The following is a 17,326-nucleotide window of genomic DNA, read 5'->3' as shown; positions in this document are numbered from 1 at the left end:
TCCTATGAATTGGATCCTTTAAGGATTAAGTGCACTTTGCCTTTGGTTTATGAAATGCTGTACAGCAGTCCCACAGACTGATTTAGAGTTGCAATTCATTTCTCCATTGTAAGGAAGATACAGGCTACACTGCAAGCTGCAAAGGCTGCTTTATTACGTGACAGCCAGAGCTGAGGAAATAATTCACCTTGAATAATTTGTGCACTTATTTTTTTCATTTTCATTTCCAGAATACCTGAAAGAAGATTACAGTCTCTGTAACATACCTGTCAACTAAAATTACCCTATGGAATTCCTCACATGGTTTGCTGTTACATGCCTGATGTTCACAGCTATGCTTGGTTGGGACTGGTAAACAAAATTTATGGCATAGGTTCTTCTGGCTGAGTGATCAGCAAAAATCATGTTTCTTGTACAATGTACTTTTTTCCCCCCTTGTAGTACCTTGTTTTTTCTGGTATATATACATCAAGACCTTGGCAAATTTAGCTAACTATGAAAACAAACAAACAAACAAAACCAAAAGGAAAAATAACAAAAACCACCCCAAAGCACTGTTTTCTACAGAAAAGAAAACTGAGAGTACAAAGAAGACCGAGAGGAAACCCTGTCCCATCCCTGAGTACTCCTTCAGTAGTGTGGTGATTAAATTACATAATGCCAAGGGAAAAATAAGTTTAACTGATTTAGAAGAGTGAAAAACTTAGTTAAATACATAATTTCTTTTCGGGATAGAGAAACCTTCAGCAGAAGTCTTCACAGCCTGGAGGAAGAAGGGACACATATGTGTGGAAGGAAAGGGATTCCTTAGTCCAGAAACTGAAACACAAAAATTGATGCACATCCGAAATGAAATCTCACAAAATCCCAAAGAGATCCCAATTCATTTTACTTATCCACTTAAAATATTCATAAAGAAAATGTGAATAAAACTCATCTACTTTAGTGAGAGCCAGAGAACTGACGTCAAATTTTAAAAAAGAAAAAGAAAGATAAAAGAAGAAAATAAAAAGTTGTGGGGGGAAGAGGATCGATAGTTACATCCCAGAAGAGCAGCAATAAAATACTTCTATTCATCCAGGTACCAAGGGAACAGCCTCATTTATCTGTAGCTCTCACCCTGCAGCAGCAGCAGAGATTAGGAGTTAGGTTTCCTTAACACTGATTCCTTGAGCAATCTTGGCTGAAGGTTTTCTAAAGTGAGTGTTATGATAAAATGCAGGAGTTACCAGTAAAGATGAAGAGAAAACTGGTATCTTTAGAGAACATTTTAAAGAAATTTGATCTTAGTGCTTTTTTACCTATACTCAAATAGAACAGCAAGATGTTTTGAGGTTTTCTTCTCATGCTGAACCCAGGTGGTGGCATAAAGGTACACAAATTGAGGGGTCTTAGTTTGTGTTCTACATTTGTCATTTGTTAATTCATGAGAGTTCAACATGGCAAAAGGTAGCAAGTTCTTGATGTGTAGCATAGACAAGCAGAAGTTACAAATGTCATTTAGCACTGAGCAGCACAGGTGATTCCAGAACAGAAGGGAATTAGTTATCCTCCACCTTCTCACTTTTTTTAGATTCTTGTGTGGCACAAAGTATTACCAACTTGATTCCCCACGACTCTAAATTTACCCTATGCTATACATGCAATCCTATTCAAAGGTAGAGATAAAATGGAGCTCTGCATCTTTATTATCCCCCTCATTTTTCAGTAGACATTCATCTTAGGAGAGTTTAGTGTATGCGTTCAGAAAAAAGTAAGATAACCAAGATGTTTATTCTCTTTTTGCAGGCTGCTATGAGTGACAGTTACAGGATTAAGCCACCATGAGAATTTACCTTATCACAAAAGGGCTTGACAGAATCAAATGATAAGTATCACCTCCTCAATGCTCCTGCCACCCCATGATTCATCTATATCTATTGGATTATCACACTCTTTTCTGTTAGCTTTGCCTCAGAGTGCTGTTCACACCCCATCAGTTTATTTTCAATGCCTCCAACCCAAGTTAACACAAATTGGCTCTAAATGTTTTAAACTACTTTGACTTTAAAATAGATAAATATTATTTCAACACGACATCTTAAATAAATCTAACTGGAAAAATTCCAGCGAAAGTGGATTATTATGGGGGGGGTGGGAATGAGGCAGGGAAGCCAGGCACTCTAAGTTTTCTGAAGCTCTAAATGGAATTTATAATTAGAAGGGATGTGTCAAGACAGGGAAAACCCCAAGAATGACCAGGACCCCATGCTAAAGTAAAGTTTCCATCAACCAGATGAAACAGGGTTGAAACAATCTGGATATTAGGTGGTTGCCCTTTAAACCTCTCCGTGGTAAAACAAACTTAACAGAAGCTCTTTAAAGAATGAGTAGAGGAGGCTATCAATTGCTGCACATATTTGTATTTATGCACATGCATATTACCAGCTCTGAAACTCACCTAATATAGCAACTACTTCATCATCCTGGATTACTTCCAAAGAGCCCGAGACCACGAAGCAAAGGCTGTCGACGCTCTCCCCAGCGTGGTAGATCAGGTCTCCTGGAGCACAGTGCACTGTCTGGAATTCCATGGCGAGTGCCCGCAGGCACCCATCGCTGGCCAGCCTGAAGGCGGGGTGCTCCTTGAAAACCTTGCGGTTCAGATGCACACAGATGTCTGCTCTCATGTCCTTAGGGCAAATCTGCAAAACCTGAGAGGGAAATCAGGCAATCAGCTCCTGGGCATGGCTTCTACCTGCCTGCTACGGCTAGTTTACCACACAAGGTTTAAGAACCACTTTCCTCCTTCTTATAAAATTTCTAATCTCAGAGTTTATTTTTGTATTATTTATATTATTTTATATTATATTATACATAAACCACAATACTAACTTAGTCTACTTTACAACATCTGAAGGAAAAGAAAACACTGCTTTCATCTCAGCAACATGCTTTGCTGGATATCGAAAGCCTAAGGTTTTTAAGACAATAAAACTTAGAGCACAGCAGTACAGAAAGTGTTGAAGAAAAGCTTCCTGAAGAATTGTTTCTAGAGGGTAGGTCATTTTTTTGATAGGCAGATTCCATTAAAAGCCGGCACAAGTTACATGCTTTAACAACTAAAACAAATTACTTAAAGTTTAATTAACTTATAACATTGAGAATTGCAGGTATCCAAATTTACCCCCGAGTGGCACTAACAAGTTTTTTGTTTACACAGGAAAAGGACTTTAAGGTATGATGCTGTTGGGGGCAGTTTTTGATCTTCCAAATACAATGTTCCTCACAGCAATTCATGATGTGTGGTCCCAAGAGAGCACGAGCTGATGCTCAGCACAGCAGGCACCAGCCAGGGCCATTTCTGAAGGGTTTTAATATAATACGGACAGCCAAGTGGAAAGAATACAAAATCACTGCTGCGTGTGCAGATTAAAAGTGGAAAGAAGTAACATGAACAGGGTTTGGAGATAACAAAATCCTTGTGGGATGGTCTACGATGAAGCACATCTAGGACACATTATTTGAGAAAACATTGAGTAGTCTAAGTCTGCCTCTTTTTAAAAATTATTTTCTTAGTAATAACTTCTCCGTCCAATTAAGGAACACTCTGATTGAGCTTCAGAGTTACTCCCACACATTTTCCTAGATGGAAACAGAAAACTGTCTCACTGCAAATGCTCCTGAAAAACATAAAGGTAACGCAGGAAGCACTATGGCTATGCCTACACTTTGAAATGGGGTTCTGTGCAAGATCTGAGCAGAGAGCTGAGCTATTAATTCTGTGCATGGCACTGGTTCCAGATATCATGCCTGGCACTCCAAAGGCAAATAACTCCACCACCCATATCATCATCTTTGGCCCACCTCCAAACAGACATTTTATTACAGATATTACTTCTAAAAAGAGATGTATTCGTACAGTGCTTAGGTGTAGGGCACTCATGGATGATTTTTCTTGGCTGCCCTGTACAGAAAAGCTGCCAAACCTGACAGTTCTCAGTTTTCCAGGCTCATAGAAATGAGCTGGGGCAGCAAGACCAGCGTTTAACAGGGAACACAGGTAGTGGCCATATCTGTCTTTTTCATTATCTCATTTACTCTGGAGAAAAAAATACTCTCGAATGGCATATTCTTGCCGAATTTTACTACTGGAATTACACGCACACTTTTCAGTTACCTGAATATCACACACAAAAAGGGTTGTTTCAATAGAAATAATAGCAAAACTCCCTGAATATACACGAGAATATTTAAAATTATGCTATTATCCAGAAACTTTTTGGTATAGCAGTCTTAAAGGAAGTTAACCAATTTTCCATTATCCATTTAAAGAAGTTGTCTCCAGAGGTCACAAAAATTAAAAGGATTCAAGACATTTGAGATTTACAGATAAATGGATGACTACTTTCATTTGTAAGGGAGGTATAGAAATGTATCTTCATGGATCAATTTTAGAATCTTTCAGTAGCTCTTGGTTAAATTTTGTTGTACTGGCATTTTACAGACCAATAACTTAGCGTGCCTGCAGTGATCACTGAAATGACAAATTTGTGGCCTACAAAATAGTGACAGGACCAGTTCTGTGCTCAGTTCATATTAAAGTCTCTGCCTCATCTGTAGGAAGCTGCGCTGCGTTTCAGAGGAGCACAACTACCACTGTTCTGTCTCATGAGCAATAAATGTTTTATTCATGAGAAGACGTCCCAGAAGTTATACACAGGCATCAAAACAACAGAGCTCAGACCTGGGAGTTTATGGATTGGCACAGCCAACCACAGCTTTTGCTGTGCAGATGAAAGCTGAATTCTTGGTTTAGCAGTCATGGCCAGCAGCAGTTCAGCTATGAACACACCAGTTACTGAAAACAACACTGTATTAAGCTCTTTGGTGTCCTGACAATTGGAGACTTTTTTCTTGTTTATTAAAATAATTCTCAAAGGCTACAGTGAGTATTGTTGTGCTTGGTTTGGTTGTTCTGCTGTCTCCAAATGTATCCTCTTAAAGCATTTCTCTCCTTATCAAAGGAAGCCAAGAATGAACTTTGAAGATAAGCTAAAAAAAAAACCCAAAAAAAAAAAACCCAACATGTTTTACACAGCAATTTTTTCTTGTTGTTTTGTTAAAATGATGACAGGAGTTTGCAATGGGGGCTGATTGGAAGCACCAGCACCCATTACACTATGTGTCCTCAGATGTTTCTCCACCTTCCCCAAATGCACCTCGAATCACAACCCCACACAAAGACAGATTGTGAGAAAACATGCAGAACAGCTTCTAACCAGCACTAAAATATAATTTCTTTCTGAAAGCTAGCATGGCAGACAGTGCTTACAGAATCATGTCTGGGATCTAAAAATGGCAGATATGCTGAAGACCATTTAGGAAAGCAAACAGTGCCCTGTGTGCCCCTCAGTCTCCAGGCAGCTCAGTGCAAGGCCACATCTGTTGTACTTCTTCATAATGATGCTGTAACAGCTGTACAGAAATGACACTGTTTGCTCTTTAACTGCATCATCCACAGTTCAGAATGCTAAATTAAGCTGCCAACCAGAAGGCTGGTGACCAGAGCATTGGTATGATTTCCTGAATGATCCACCCCACAAATCACATCTCTTTACAAGCAGAAGAAAAACTGCCTATCTCTACAAAAGTTGGCAACTAATATGAAAGCGACAAAGAGTTACTTTTGTACATTTGTTCTGGTGAAAGGCCATCTGTTCTTTTAAAAGACATGATGGGAATTTATTCATAAATTCAATTAATCAGAACGGTAACATTTGCCTTACACAAGGTAGATTTCAAACAATACATTATTAAATACTTTCAGTTTTCATTAATATCTTTAACCTGCACACAGAATATTACATTCAAATTCTCCAGTGACAAAAAAAAAAATTGCTTTGTTTTCAGGCCCACAGAGCTGCAAGCAATCTCACAAGAAATATTGCAAAAAAAATCTAATTTGGAAAAACTGGATTCTGTTACAATCTGGAGCTTGTTATTTACTTATCACCTTTATTTATTGTAAACTGAGCTTTTCCCTTTATCATTTTTATACTATTTCATGCCATTTCACTAGCAAAACATACATACTTTTACCACTATCATATGTCAGTATGACAGAATAGCTGGAATACTGTATTTGAAAGTTAAAAATTAAGGGAAGCTGCTGCTTAGAACTATTTAAGGAATATTTGTCTCCTTTACTAAGACAGTACCTCCTGTTTATTTTAATGGACTACTTTCAGGATGTGACTTCTTTCCTTGCAGTTTAATTTACTTACCTTTTCAGTATCTATTCCTCTGGACATTGACCAGGTGGAAACGATGTAATCCATCACACGTTCACTCAGTCCTTTAGGGACCTGGTAGAGCTTTAAAAAGTCCCGGACACTGTTCAGCATTTCATGGTATCTGTTTGTGTTAGCGTACATTTGCTGAAATATGGTTGTCACATTACCAAAAATGGTGGCATACAGAAGGGCTGTGAAAAAGAAGAAAAACCACAGAGAAAATACATGATAAGATGTGGTGATCAGTCTGTGTTCCACTGGGCTTTAAGGCTCGAAATGCTAGGTCTTAAAAATGCATGCAAATATCACTGCTTTATTAGGAAGGCCTGAGGAGCACAAGCATTTTATAGGTCACCTTCAGCACTACAAATGGAGGACCACCACCTACTTTTGTGAGAGCATGTCCTGCATCACAGACCTCCTAAAACACGACTTTTTGTCTTTGTCCATCAAACAATTCAGTAGTACCCAAAACCTTACAAAACCACAACAGCAGACAGAAGAATTTTAAGATAAATAGCTTGACAGCAGATACTTTAATTTTTCATCTCAGGTTTTATAGCACCTGTGTTGAAATACCATCAGTGACAGATTTCCAGGCTTTAAGTGCATTATCACAGTAGTAAGCTGAGTCATCGTTACCCACCTCGGAGTGACAACAGCAGTGCATCAAAGCAGAAGATGGAATATGTAATAAACAGCTACCATGGGTCAGTAATTTATAGACATAAGTTTAATAATACATAAAAACTCGCATTACATTTTACATTCTTCAGGCAAAAGAACAGCAAGGCCTGAGGCAAGAGCTAGAGCCCTCAGAGGCAGACCTTTGCACAGCTCTCCTGACTTCACACAACAGTTATGAAGCCAGCTGGTTCATCAAGATGGGTTTAAGAATAAACACGAGGAAGAAAAAAAGGCAGTGTTTCCAAGCGTGGAGAGAAGCAGATGAAAACACACAGGACTTGAGAAGATCCATCTGCTGAAGGCCAAGACAGAACAGCAGGCTGGTGGCAGCCTCAGCAGCCAGGTTTGATGGCTTGCAGAGGCTGGGGCTGAGGCTCTTCCAGCCAATCCAGCCCTGAATGAAATGGAGAGACAAGAAGCCTCAAGGGGAGCTTTCCTATATTATGAGTCAGGTCAGTGATATGTGACAGGTTGGCTGTAGAGGGAGAGGAACAGTCAGACTGCAGACGTGATGTGCAGACCCGTAAGTGCTCTGGCTTGCTGAGTAAGTTCATCCTCTTAATCATTTCCTGTCCCCCAAAACAAGCACTAAATTGTGAGTAGCATATCTCTTCCACTTGAAATAAAAATAAGTCAATGAGAAGCCATATTTATAAAAAATATGTTCTGCTTTACTGAAGTACCCCTTTTTGCTGTTTATTTACTCCCTCACCAGCTATTTAAAAAAAAAAAAAAAACCTTCATCTCACTCACTTTGAGAATGCAGCAGTTTATTCAGGTGAGTGTTATAGGCACGTATCCTTAAGGCAATTAAGATGCTCTAGGGTTCTATGACCAACAAAAACCTTTGCTACTGTGCAAAAGAAACTTATGGGACTGTCTTTGCCCTGATCATCAAGAGACGTAATTTAAGTTAAGGTTTGCTCAAGGCCTTTACACTGCTGATTTTCTGTAGAATTCTTTCTTGATGCTGCATGATTTTTTTTATGAGTTTCTGTAGAGAACAGCTCTCCCTTTTTCCATCTAATCCTCTGTACAAACAGGCATAAAAATATGCAGAAAAATGTGCACACTCAGTTTAAAGAAAAGTGGAGAGCATTGTTACAGTAACCAGAAACATATATTTTCCCTGTTTAACCTTAACTTATACTTGAACAAAACCATACCAGGCAGTCCAATGAGTAGTGAAGAATGATAAAATGCCTTACAAAACAGATTTACCATAACAGCTCCTTACTCCATGAGTATTTTTGTATTAGAACAGCATTACCTATCCCTGAGTAAGTCCTGGTTTGCTCTCTGTTATGCAGATGCAAAGATGACTGCAGCAGCATAAGGCAGCCAGCCCAGCACTGAAATAGGTAACAAATTAGAGAGAGGATGCCAAGCAGATTTTTATCTTTGCTCTCTGGCGAACAGTGAGACCTGGAGGTTCAGTACCTTGGCACATACAGCTCCAGGCCAGCAAAGGTAAAATGGAGTCCCCACTCTGTCCCATTAATATCCAGCTTTAATGTGAAGCCTAAAGAAAAACCAGAAGTTTGATTGTATATTTTGATTATTATAAAGAAGCAGTTTCCACTGCAAATTGCAGTTCCAGTATGACAGTTATCTTGGCAAGGAAAATTATTCCTGCCTAGATTAATTTTTTTAATTCCCAAACTTACATCCTTAATTTATCATTAGCCAACCATTTTATTACTATTAAAGCCAAGGATTTTTGCAGCCTAATATTGGGTAGATACGTTAGCATATTAAACCTTGAACTCTTCTGTACAGAAGTAGCTGGCTGTGTGCCTTTCCTTACTTTCAAAGGAATAATGAAATGAACCCACTGCAGTAGACTGCAGCCCCAGAATGATTTCAGAAACACACACTCTACTAAAGGAAGAGAGTTGGGCAATTTATGACAGAGCAAAATCTCCAGCATTTCTTCTCCAGGAATGTAAAGATCCCTCAGAAATGATGTGGCCCTCACCCCCTTATGTAAATATTCTTTTCTTACAATAAAGAAAAACATGTTGTCCCCAACAATGTGGCTGCTCATTTACACTGCAGTCTGTGATACTCCATTTAAACCAGTGTTTAAATAACATCACAGACAGGACCATAGTAATTGCAGTAGCAAATTACCCACAAGTGAATCATGAAGGTCAGACATAGGTTGCAAAAGTCACCAAATCATCTGCTATTTTTAGTGATGTAGCAAGTAAGAATAGAGAAATAAATACAAGCCAGTGTAGGTCTCAGCTACCACAGTAAAAGATCTGGAGTCTGATTTTAGAATTATAAGAGGAAGAATTTCTATCTGTAAGAATGAGAGGTTTACAATTACCCCAATTACAGATGTAAGTGCTGCATTCGGTTGCTGAGATGAATCAAGAGATTGAAAATGATTTGTTCAAAACGCACTCGTCCAATGGCCTCGCACACAAAATGTGTGCAGAAGAACGACACAGCAACAAGTGAGACCAACATCAACTAGTGAACAATCTCTTTTATCTTGCCCCCAGGACTTGCAGTGCTTTCTGAGAATGAACTGCCCTCATTTTTTGCTGCCTGGAAAGCTGATCAAGAAAGTCTGTCTGTCTGCATGTATTTACAATTTAATTCCAGTTAACAATTAAAAAAAACCAAAATAAAACCCTTTTACATACTGCACTAACCTAAGTACTATTCAAAGAGCAAGCACCTGCATTTGCAAATAGTAGATGGTTAATCCCACTTCTGTTTCACCAACAAGTTCCTAGTATACAACAAATATTTCAGTTCACAGAAGGTTGAAAACACAGCCTTGAAAATCTGTTACACTGTATCACTTCTTACTGAATATGAAACACAACCGTAAATTAACCACAAAAACTGTATGTCTCAAAGGCATTTTTTAGATAACACATTGTAAGGTCACACAAAATTAACATTGATCAGATAAAAAGAAAAGCAGAAATTAATTGTATGGATCATCTCATAATTACATGAGAAAATGACATTCTTTTCAAATGTGCAATTAGAACAATGTAAGAGCTTATAATTGCTTGAGATTAGGGGTCTTGATTAGTGGTAATTATGCCTACTTATGGGTAGAGAGCATGCAGTTAAAAGAAAAGCACTGAACTGTTAAATACAGTATACAAGCAAATACCAAACTGAACAGGTATCTTAAAGAGTTGTTTACAGAGCTAGTTTTGATAGAATTGTTATTTGTAGTATTGCAATCTGATATCAAAGCTTCTGAAGCGAGATGTACTTATAAAGTATCTACACAACCTTCTAGAACAGTACAGACAGACCCAGAGCTGCTTAATTTGCTTCTTCTTAAGAAGCTTTGTGTATTATACAGTTTCCTATTTGTAATCTTTTATCTACCTTTTGGTTTTTTACTAACACAATGTATAAAGATATCATTCCATTTAGCTAGTAAAGAATAAATGTAAACAACTTAGCCAAAATCTAATAGGTCAATAAATTTTCTGCACTTCATGACTTTTCACAATATACATCCAGAACATTTTCACCTGTTATAAAACAAATGACAATTGCTAGTCTTAGCACGTGCATCACTTCCTGAATTTCACAACCTGGGAAAACCACATTTTTTTCAAGTGAAAGTAAGTTCCCAGAGGAGCTCTCCCCCTTGCTGTCCCAGTAACTGTTAAATCCTGCTCTTCCCACAGCTCTCTGTTCTTCTGGACAGAAACAATACACTGCTCCACCTTCCTCTTTCATGCCACCAGCTTCTAATTTGCACCTCTGAAGCAAGGCAGTAGCAATGGCAAAGACCAGAGAACTAGCACACTACTGAGCAAGTCTGAAAAATCAATTTAATGGCAAAGAGCAAAGCAGGAAGCCTGAATAGGCTATGAGGGACATGCACATCAAACCAGGTGGTGCAAGCACTTGACTGCTAGGATGAAAGATGAGAGACCACAGGCAAATTTTATTAAACTCTTAGTTGAATCCTACTGCAAATCTTCTCACTCTCATCATCACATTTGGTGAAATCACCCTGCTGACAGCAAAATTGGGATGGAGAAGGACAACAGTGGGCTCCAGCTACAATGGAAATGTCTCCCCTGCAGAAGGGGAGGACACCAGCGATGACACAAATGATAAAGGCTAAACAACAGAGCATCAGCACACGAGGTTTTTTCATCTTCCCATCACAAAAAAAAAAACAAGAACTGCAATGAAATGAACATCAGAAACAAGGGAACAGCTGCTCTAAGAAGCCACTTAAGCAACTACCAAGGACTAGAGTAGTAGAAACATCTGTGCACCTTAAAATAGGCTGTCTGCAGTGTGTAAGGGCAGAAAGGGAAGTTAAGAACAGCTATGGAACAAACGACAAAGCTCCCACTGCTTCTCTCCTCACACTCTTTCCTAGCTCTACAAAATAAAAGCAGTCTGCTACAACAGCAGCACAGCCATATAACCTCCTGTTATTGCATTGATTTACAATGACTTATATTTTACCAGTTTAAGACTTAATATGGAAGAATAGAGGCAAGTGTTGGTAAACTACCAGACCTTCCAAATATGTTGAACTCCACTATCCCTTAGGATGCTTCAAAAGTTTCTTTTTTTTTTTTTTTTTTTTTTTTAAATTTTGATCTGGAAGCACCCACACAGCTGATAGCAGTAATCACAGGTGTTTTGGCTTGCAAGCAACATGCACAGCACAGCACCCTAACAAGTTTTGCTTTTGCCTTCAGCATGTTTGGGCTAAGATAAACAGCACAGAAAAACACACAGAGCAAAACTGATCAGAGGAGCAATCAGAGCCACAGTGAGTACAAGCCAATAAAACAAACTGTGAGAAAGCTTTTCAATATGAACGGCTCTCTCCCAGCTGACAGTGAAGGGCCAACACCACCCTGCTCTCCATGAAAGGCTGCATCTTGGACCCGAGAGCCTGCTAATGAAAAGAGAGGATGAAGCCTCCTGCCAATCCATACAAAGGAAGAGTGGTGGCTATCACCTCCCTGGCCAAGGCTCCTACTTCTGCACAGCAGCACCTGACTAAATTAACACAGTCTCACTAATTAACACTGTAAAATCTGGATTTTGGCAAATTGAGAAGTGTCCAAACAAGTAAAATGGCAAGAATCCTGATTCACAAAACTCATCACTCATTTGTTTTGACAGCTACAGTTTAGTATTGTATTTATCCTGAAAGGTGCCAACAGTCACCAGAGGGGGATTTAAAGGCAGCCACAGGCTCTATTGCAGCCAATATGCTTGCAGAAAAGCATATTACTAAAGTAATCAGATGCACAACAAGTCAGAAGTAGCCTGTGAGGACTTAGATGTGTTCTTGGTTGTGAAATTAAGGAGTAACAATCTGGTCATACACTAACTTTCTGCTGTAAAGGGACACCAACAGAAGACAATAGAAGCATAATACTGAAAGGAAAAGAGAAGAGCAACCTGGATACAGCGAGACTTCAAGCTGATAGGCTTTGAAATCCCTAACCATGAGCATCTCTCACTTTCAGGGAAACAGGGTTGCACACTCTTATTCTATAAACAAACAGCACTTGCAGACCAATGAGTTCACCTGCCTCTTCTTACTTAAATTACCTGAAGGCATCCATTTCTCTGCAAGGCTCAGCACTTCCACTGACTGGTGAGTCCCAATGGGGGTAGCAGTGTTTTACTTCAAAACTGGATCATAAACCAGACAGGAAGATGTATGTTCTACCTCAACTTACAGGCAAATTCTAAAACCTGACAGAAAGCTATGACTAACTCCGAACACAGTAACACCTAGTCATTAATTAAAATTAGGGCCTTAACCCTTGATAGTAAAAAGACTTTCCAAGAATTAGTACAGTTTAATCAACAAGTCCATAGAAAACTCCTTGCAGAATCAATTTATTTCAGAGAAAATATAACAATATGGGACAGCAAGATCAACAGGCAAAATTTGAAATGGTGATGATAAATCAAAGGTAAGACTAGAGAAAAAGGAAGATTCTACAGAAAATGGCACTTCCAAGTCACCTCTCTAAATTTTATTCCCCACAAGATAGGTTTATCTCTGATAAGGTAAAACAGAATGGCAAGAAAATGTACCAATTTTCACAACTAGTTACAGCAAGAGCAAGTCCTGTAAAGAGCAGTATATTTATCACAACATCTTCAGGAATGTCATAAGGGATTCGTCTAGAGCAACACTGAAGTACACATGCTCAAAACATGGAGCATCATCAAGATCTTGCTTAATGTGCCAATTTGATTACCAAGAGCAAAGTAAGTGTACAAACAGATAACAGCTGCAAAAACTATCTCTGTTCCAAACATACCAGGGCAGACTCCCCAGTGGGACACTTTTACCAACACAGGATGAACTCAGCCCAATGTATTCACTAGCAGGTTTCACCATGATGAGAATTAATAAAATGCCAAATCTGATTAAATCCTCTGCAATTTGTAAGAAAGGACACTCTTTTACTGTTTTTTTAGAATTTTATGGACAATAAAATTTAATTTGTCTAGAAAATTGAAATGGATTTCCATTTCATTTCCCAGCACTAATGAACAGATCACCATTTAAATGACGACTGAGCCATTTAAGGGCATCATTTTTCTTCTACAGTTTATGCAGGGTAATGCATGGCTATTTTCAATTACTTGGTTAAAATTAAATCTCCAGATACTGCTTCTAGATTTTTACTCATTTGCACCAATATGAAAGCTTTTGCTTTCAAAGCTCAGTTTTATCTACCCTCAACTTAGCTCAAATGGTTTCCCCCAATTAAACACCAACTCTCCTCATTTTAAAATCTATTACTGAAATAGAACTACACAAACAAAAGAATAAAAACAAAAATCAAAAGTGACAATTAGGAAAAGTTCTCTTAATGTGAAACTGCTTACCTAAGTAATTATTAGCACTCTGATCATGCTATTTCCTCTGTGACTTGTATGATCCTTTCTACAAGGCCTTGCATGAGGAAAATCTAAGGACACTCAAGGAGATCATCCGTTATCCAAACTTTCTGGTCCTTTCCCTACATTGCTGCCACACGTTCTGCTGGGTTTTGCACTGCTGGCTCAGGCCTGTTCCTGTTGGCAACTATTGGGACTCATTTTGCAATAACCTATTGATGGTCTCTGAGAGTTCAGCACTGGATCTGAATTTTGCACACCGAAACCACCATCCAGCACTTACACATACGGATTTCTGACAAAACTTGCCCCCATGACTGATGCAACACAAGAGTTTAATGGCTAAAGTCACTTGCAAAGTTCAAGCAAAATTCTCCTGTCTGATTCCTTTTGGTCATTGCTTCAACCTCATTTAATTAAGGTATCTTACATTTAGAGTAATTCTTTGTTCCAAATGATAATTGGCTTCAAGTGGCTTCTCTCTACTCCCACCAGAGCACCCATGTGGGAAGTTCATAGCTGGCTGCATTCCTTGCTGATCATGTTCACCAGATCTGAAACCACAGTGAGACCACAAGGAGGGAAGGACCCAAGGCTTCCCCTGAGACTGCAGTGATCTCACTTCTCATTAGGCTTAAAACATCTACTCAGCTGTGCTTTAAGCACTACTGCAAGGTGTGGGCATGTCTGCCTGTGGTAAAAGTTAAGGACACAGTTCAGAGAAATACCAAGACAATGCATTTCTCTTCAACCCCTAACTTTCATCCAGTGACTTACAAAAGCTTCTGCTGTCTATGTAGCAGTACAGAACACTCTTTTTTTAGGCTTTGTCTTCTCTGAGAACAAAAGAAAAGGTAAAATTTTAATGCCTATAAATTACCCCAACATAAAAGCAGAGTGGGATGGAGGTACTCTGGTGTCATTGTGAAGAGAACCAGAAGTGGGTGGTAGAGTGCTGGCCTCAAGCAGACAGCTGATGGAAAATTTGCATATCCCTTGTCTCTCAGACTCCAGAGGGAAGACACTTCTTTAGATTAACTGTATTGTCCCCAAACCCAAAACCCTGAAAACAACTGAAAGTGTGTACCTGGAAGCCTGTGTTTTCCGTAGCTCACCTGGTTTACATTCAGCAGGCCCTTCAAGATGACTTTGCTCTAAGCAGTCACACTGTGAAACCAGCAGTGACCTCTGCACTGACCAGACACCAGAGAGGCTGTGCTAATCACCCACGAGCTGCCAGGTCTGCTCAGGTGACAGACCAGCCAGCAAGAGCTAAGGGCAGGGCTGCACCCGACAGGATTAATGGGTACTGGACATAAGGACAACAATTAATTCTCACTTCAGATCTCCTCTACTGTGAAATTAAGCCCCTAAAGCTAGTGCACTTAACTGGACCACACTGCACCTGTGTGCTTCACCTCTCTGCAGCTCAGTCTGAAGCTTTTGATGCAACAAAACCTTGGTAAGACACCCTGGGGTGTTGTTACTTCAATAACCACAGCCAGGTGCAAGGTGCTTATCACCAACCTGCCAATCCCTTCTTGCACATGCACAACTTTTACTTCTGGGTGCAACAAGTACAAACAAGTTATGTGACTATTTTCTACACAGGGTTTTCAAAAGCTTCCCAAACAAACCTAAAGACAAAGTGGTCCAAAACCTCCCCTTTTCTGGTATCACTAAATAGTTACAAAGATTTAATACTGTTTGTAACACAAATAAGAATAATGAAGTTTGGAATTATGTTGACTAAACCAATGAGGTTGGAGACAAAGATGACATTTACCGATGAAGACTAATTTGGGGTGGTTAAAGAATGATTGTCACTGGAATGACTAGGGCTGAGTCATGCTCCTCCCACACACTAATGACAGGTGTGCTTGCAGACCAAAATCAAGAGGTGCACAGAGTATTTACAGGAATGTGACATGGGAATAACTCACAGTGGCTTCTCAAGGGTGCCCTTCCTTACTGACGAGTGAAATGACAGGCTAGTGAAGACACAGATGGTTTATCAAAAAATAACTGGAACCACTGTTGTGTTTTTAATGACAAACTGCAGATGATTGCATGTGAGAGGAATACTTGCCTCTGGAGTAGTGAAGAGGGTAACAGCCTAACTTTCTGAAACAGGTATTCATTTCTCTTCCTATGGCTTCAGTCTTAAAAGTACTTCTCTTCCAGGCTGAGTCTGCTATTTTATTAGAACTCAGCAGGACTAAAAGCAGCAGTAAACATGCATACCGCTGGGAGTTCCATACCTCCCTTCTCAAAAGGATAATTATGATCATCAGGGGTAGATGCTATTGGGTAAGACATACTGCCTATATTCTTTTTAAAGTAAATATTACACAGAAATCATCTGACATCTAAAAGATATCAGGCAGCTGCATTTTGTGCTTTGTTAGCAAGTCACCACAAAATGCAAATATATTTGCACATAAACAAACATATACAGCCAGAAGTAAGGATGTATTACTATCCCACTGGGACCTTTTTAGAGAGCTATTCTGCTTGTGCAGTACCTGCCAGGCACCCAGGAATGGCATTTGCAGATGCTAGTAAGCTGAAGCTGTCCAACAGAAAGTACAGAGGACTCTCAAAGGCAATGAAATATCTGTCAGTAATTTGCAGCTACAAACCTCATCCAATAGTTAGGCACACAAAGCTTTTCCTTGCTTAGGGAAGAACAATTGGGAAGGTTATACTACAAGTATAATCCCCTGCAGTCACTGAACATCTGGGATACAACAGGCCTGTTTCAAATATCAATGCAGGAACAGAGACCTGAACTCAGATCTTCCGTTTTTCTGAAGAGTTCCTTCACCTATAGGTGACTGAGTATTTTGAATCAAACAGAAAGGAAAGGAAAAGAGGTTTTACTAGTAGAACTGTTCCAATCTCCATAAATACAGCAGGGGTGTGTTCCCAATATTTCCATATCCTTGAAGCCTTTGAACCATGAAATAGTGGATTAGAATGGAAAAGGCAGATATCTCTGGACATAAACACAGACTCTGCTCTCACCTCTCCACAGAATAATGTGTTTTCTGGCAGGCTTGCTCAGAGAAGCTTTACTTGACCAGCCACAGCAGATTGAGAACACCTACTATCCTAGCACTTCCAAAAGATCCCAGGGAAACTAATTTCTAAGATCCATTGAAGTGATTTCACATGTGTGCATGAACAAAGTCTTAGGAATCACAAGGAAATACGGTAGTTGTACCAACTGGTGAAAGTAACCAAAATCTCAGAATAAGTAAACCCTAGCACAGCATCAGCAGTCAAACCTCAGAGTAAACCTTTCATCACTGTGATATGGGGTACACAACATAAGAGCAATGGCTCCTCCTGAACTTAAATCCTATCTTTGGATTCCAAAAGGAAAAGTCTCCCCAGATGCCAACTGTCTGCTGACACAAGACTGGATGTAGCTTAACCCCACAGCAGTCACGAAGGTCACATTCCCTGAT

General features: G+C 39.4%; 1 protein-coding gene across 1 annotated transcript in view; it reads right to left on the bottom strand.

Moving 5' to 3' along the window:
• Positions 1–17,326, bottom strand: part of KCNH1 (potassium voltage-gated channel subfamily H member 1) — a 176,791-nt gene that overhangs the window by 86,431 nt on the left and 73,034 nt on the right. The window contains exons 8-9 of the mRNA XM_053974421.1: positions 6,267–6,466; positions 2,441–2,693 (exon numbers count right to left, since the gene is read on the bottom strand). Coding sequence (XP_053830396.1) covers positions 2,441–2,693; positions 6,267–6,466 — 453 coding nt within the window. The remainder of the gene's footprint in view (positions 1–2,440; positions 2,694–6,266; positions 6,467–17,326) is intronic.

Source organism: Vidua macroura, chromosome 3 (assembly GCF_024509145.1).
Source record: "Vidua macroura isolate BioBank_ID:100142 chromosome 3, ASM2450914v1, whole genome shotgun sequence".
NCBI classification, from domain to species: Eukaryota; Metazoa; Chordata; class Aves; order Passeriformes; family Viduidae; genus Vidua; species Vidua macroura.
Note: the sequence above shows the minus strand (reverse complement) of the source record. Positions and strands in the feature narration are given on the sequence as shown.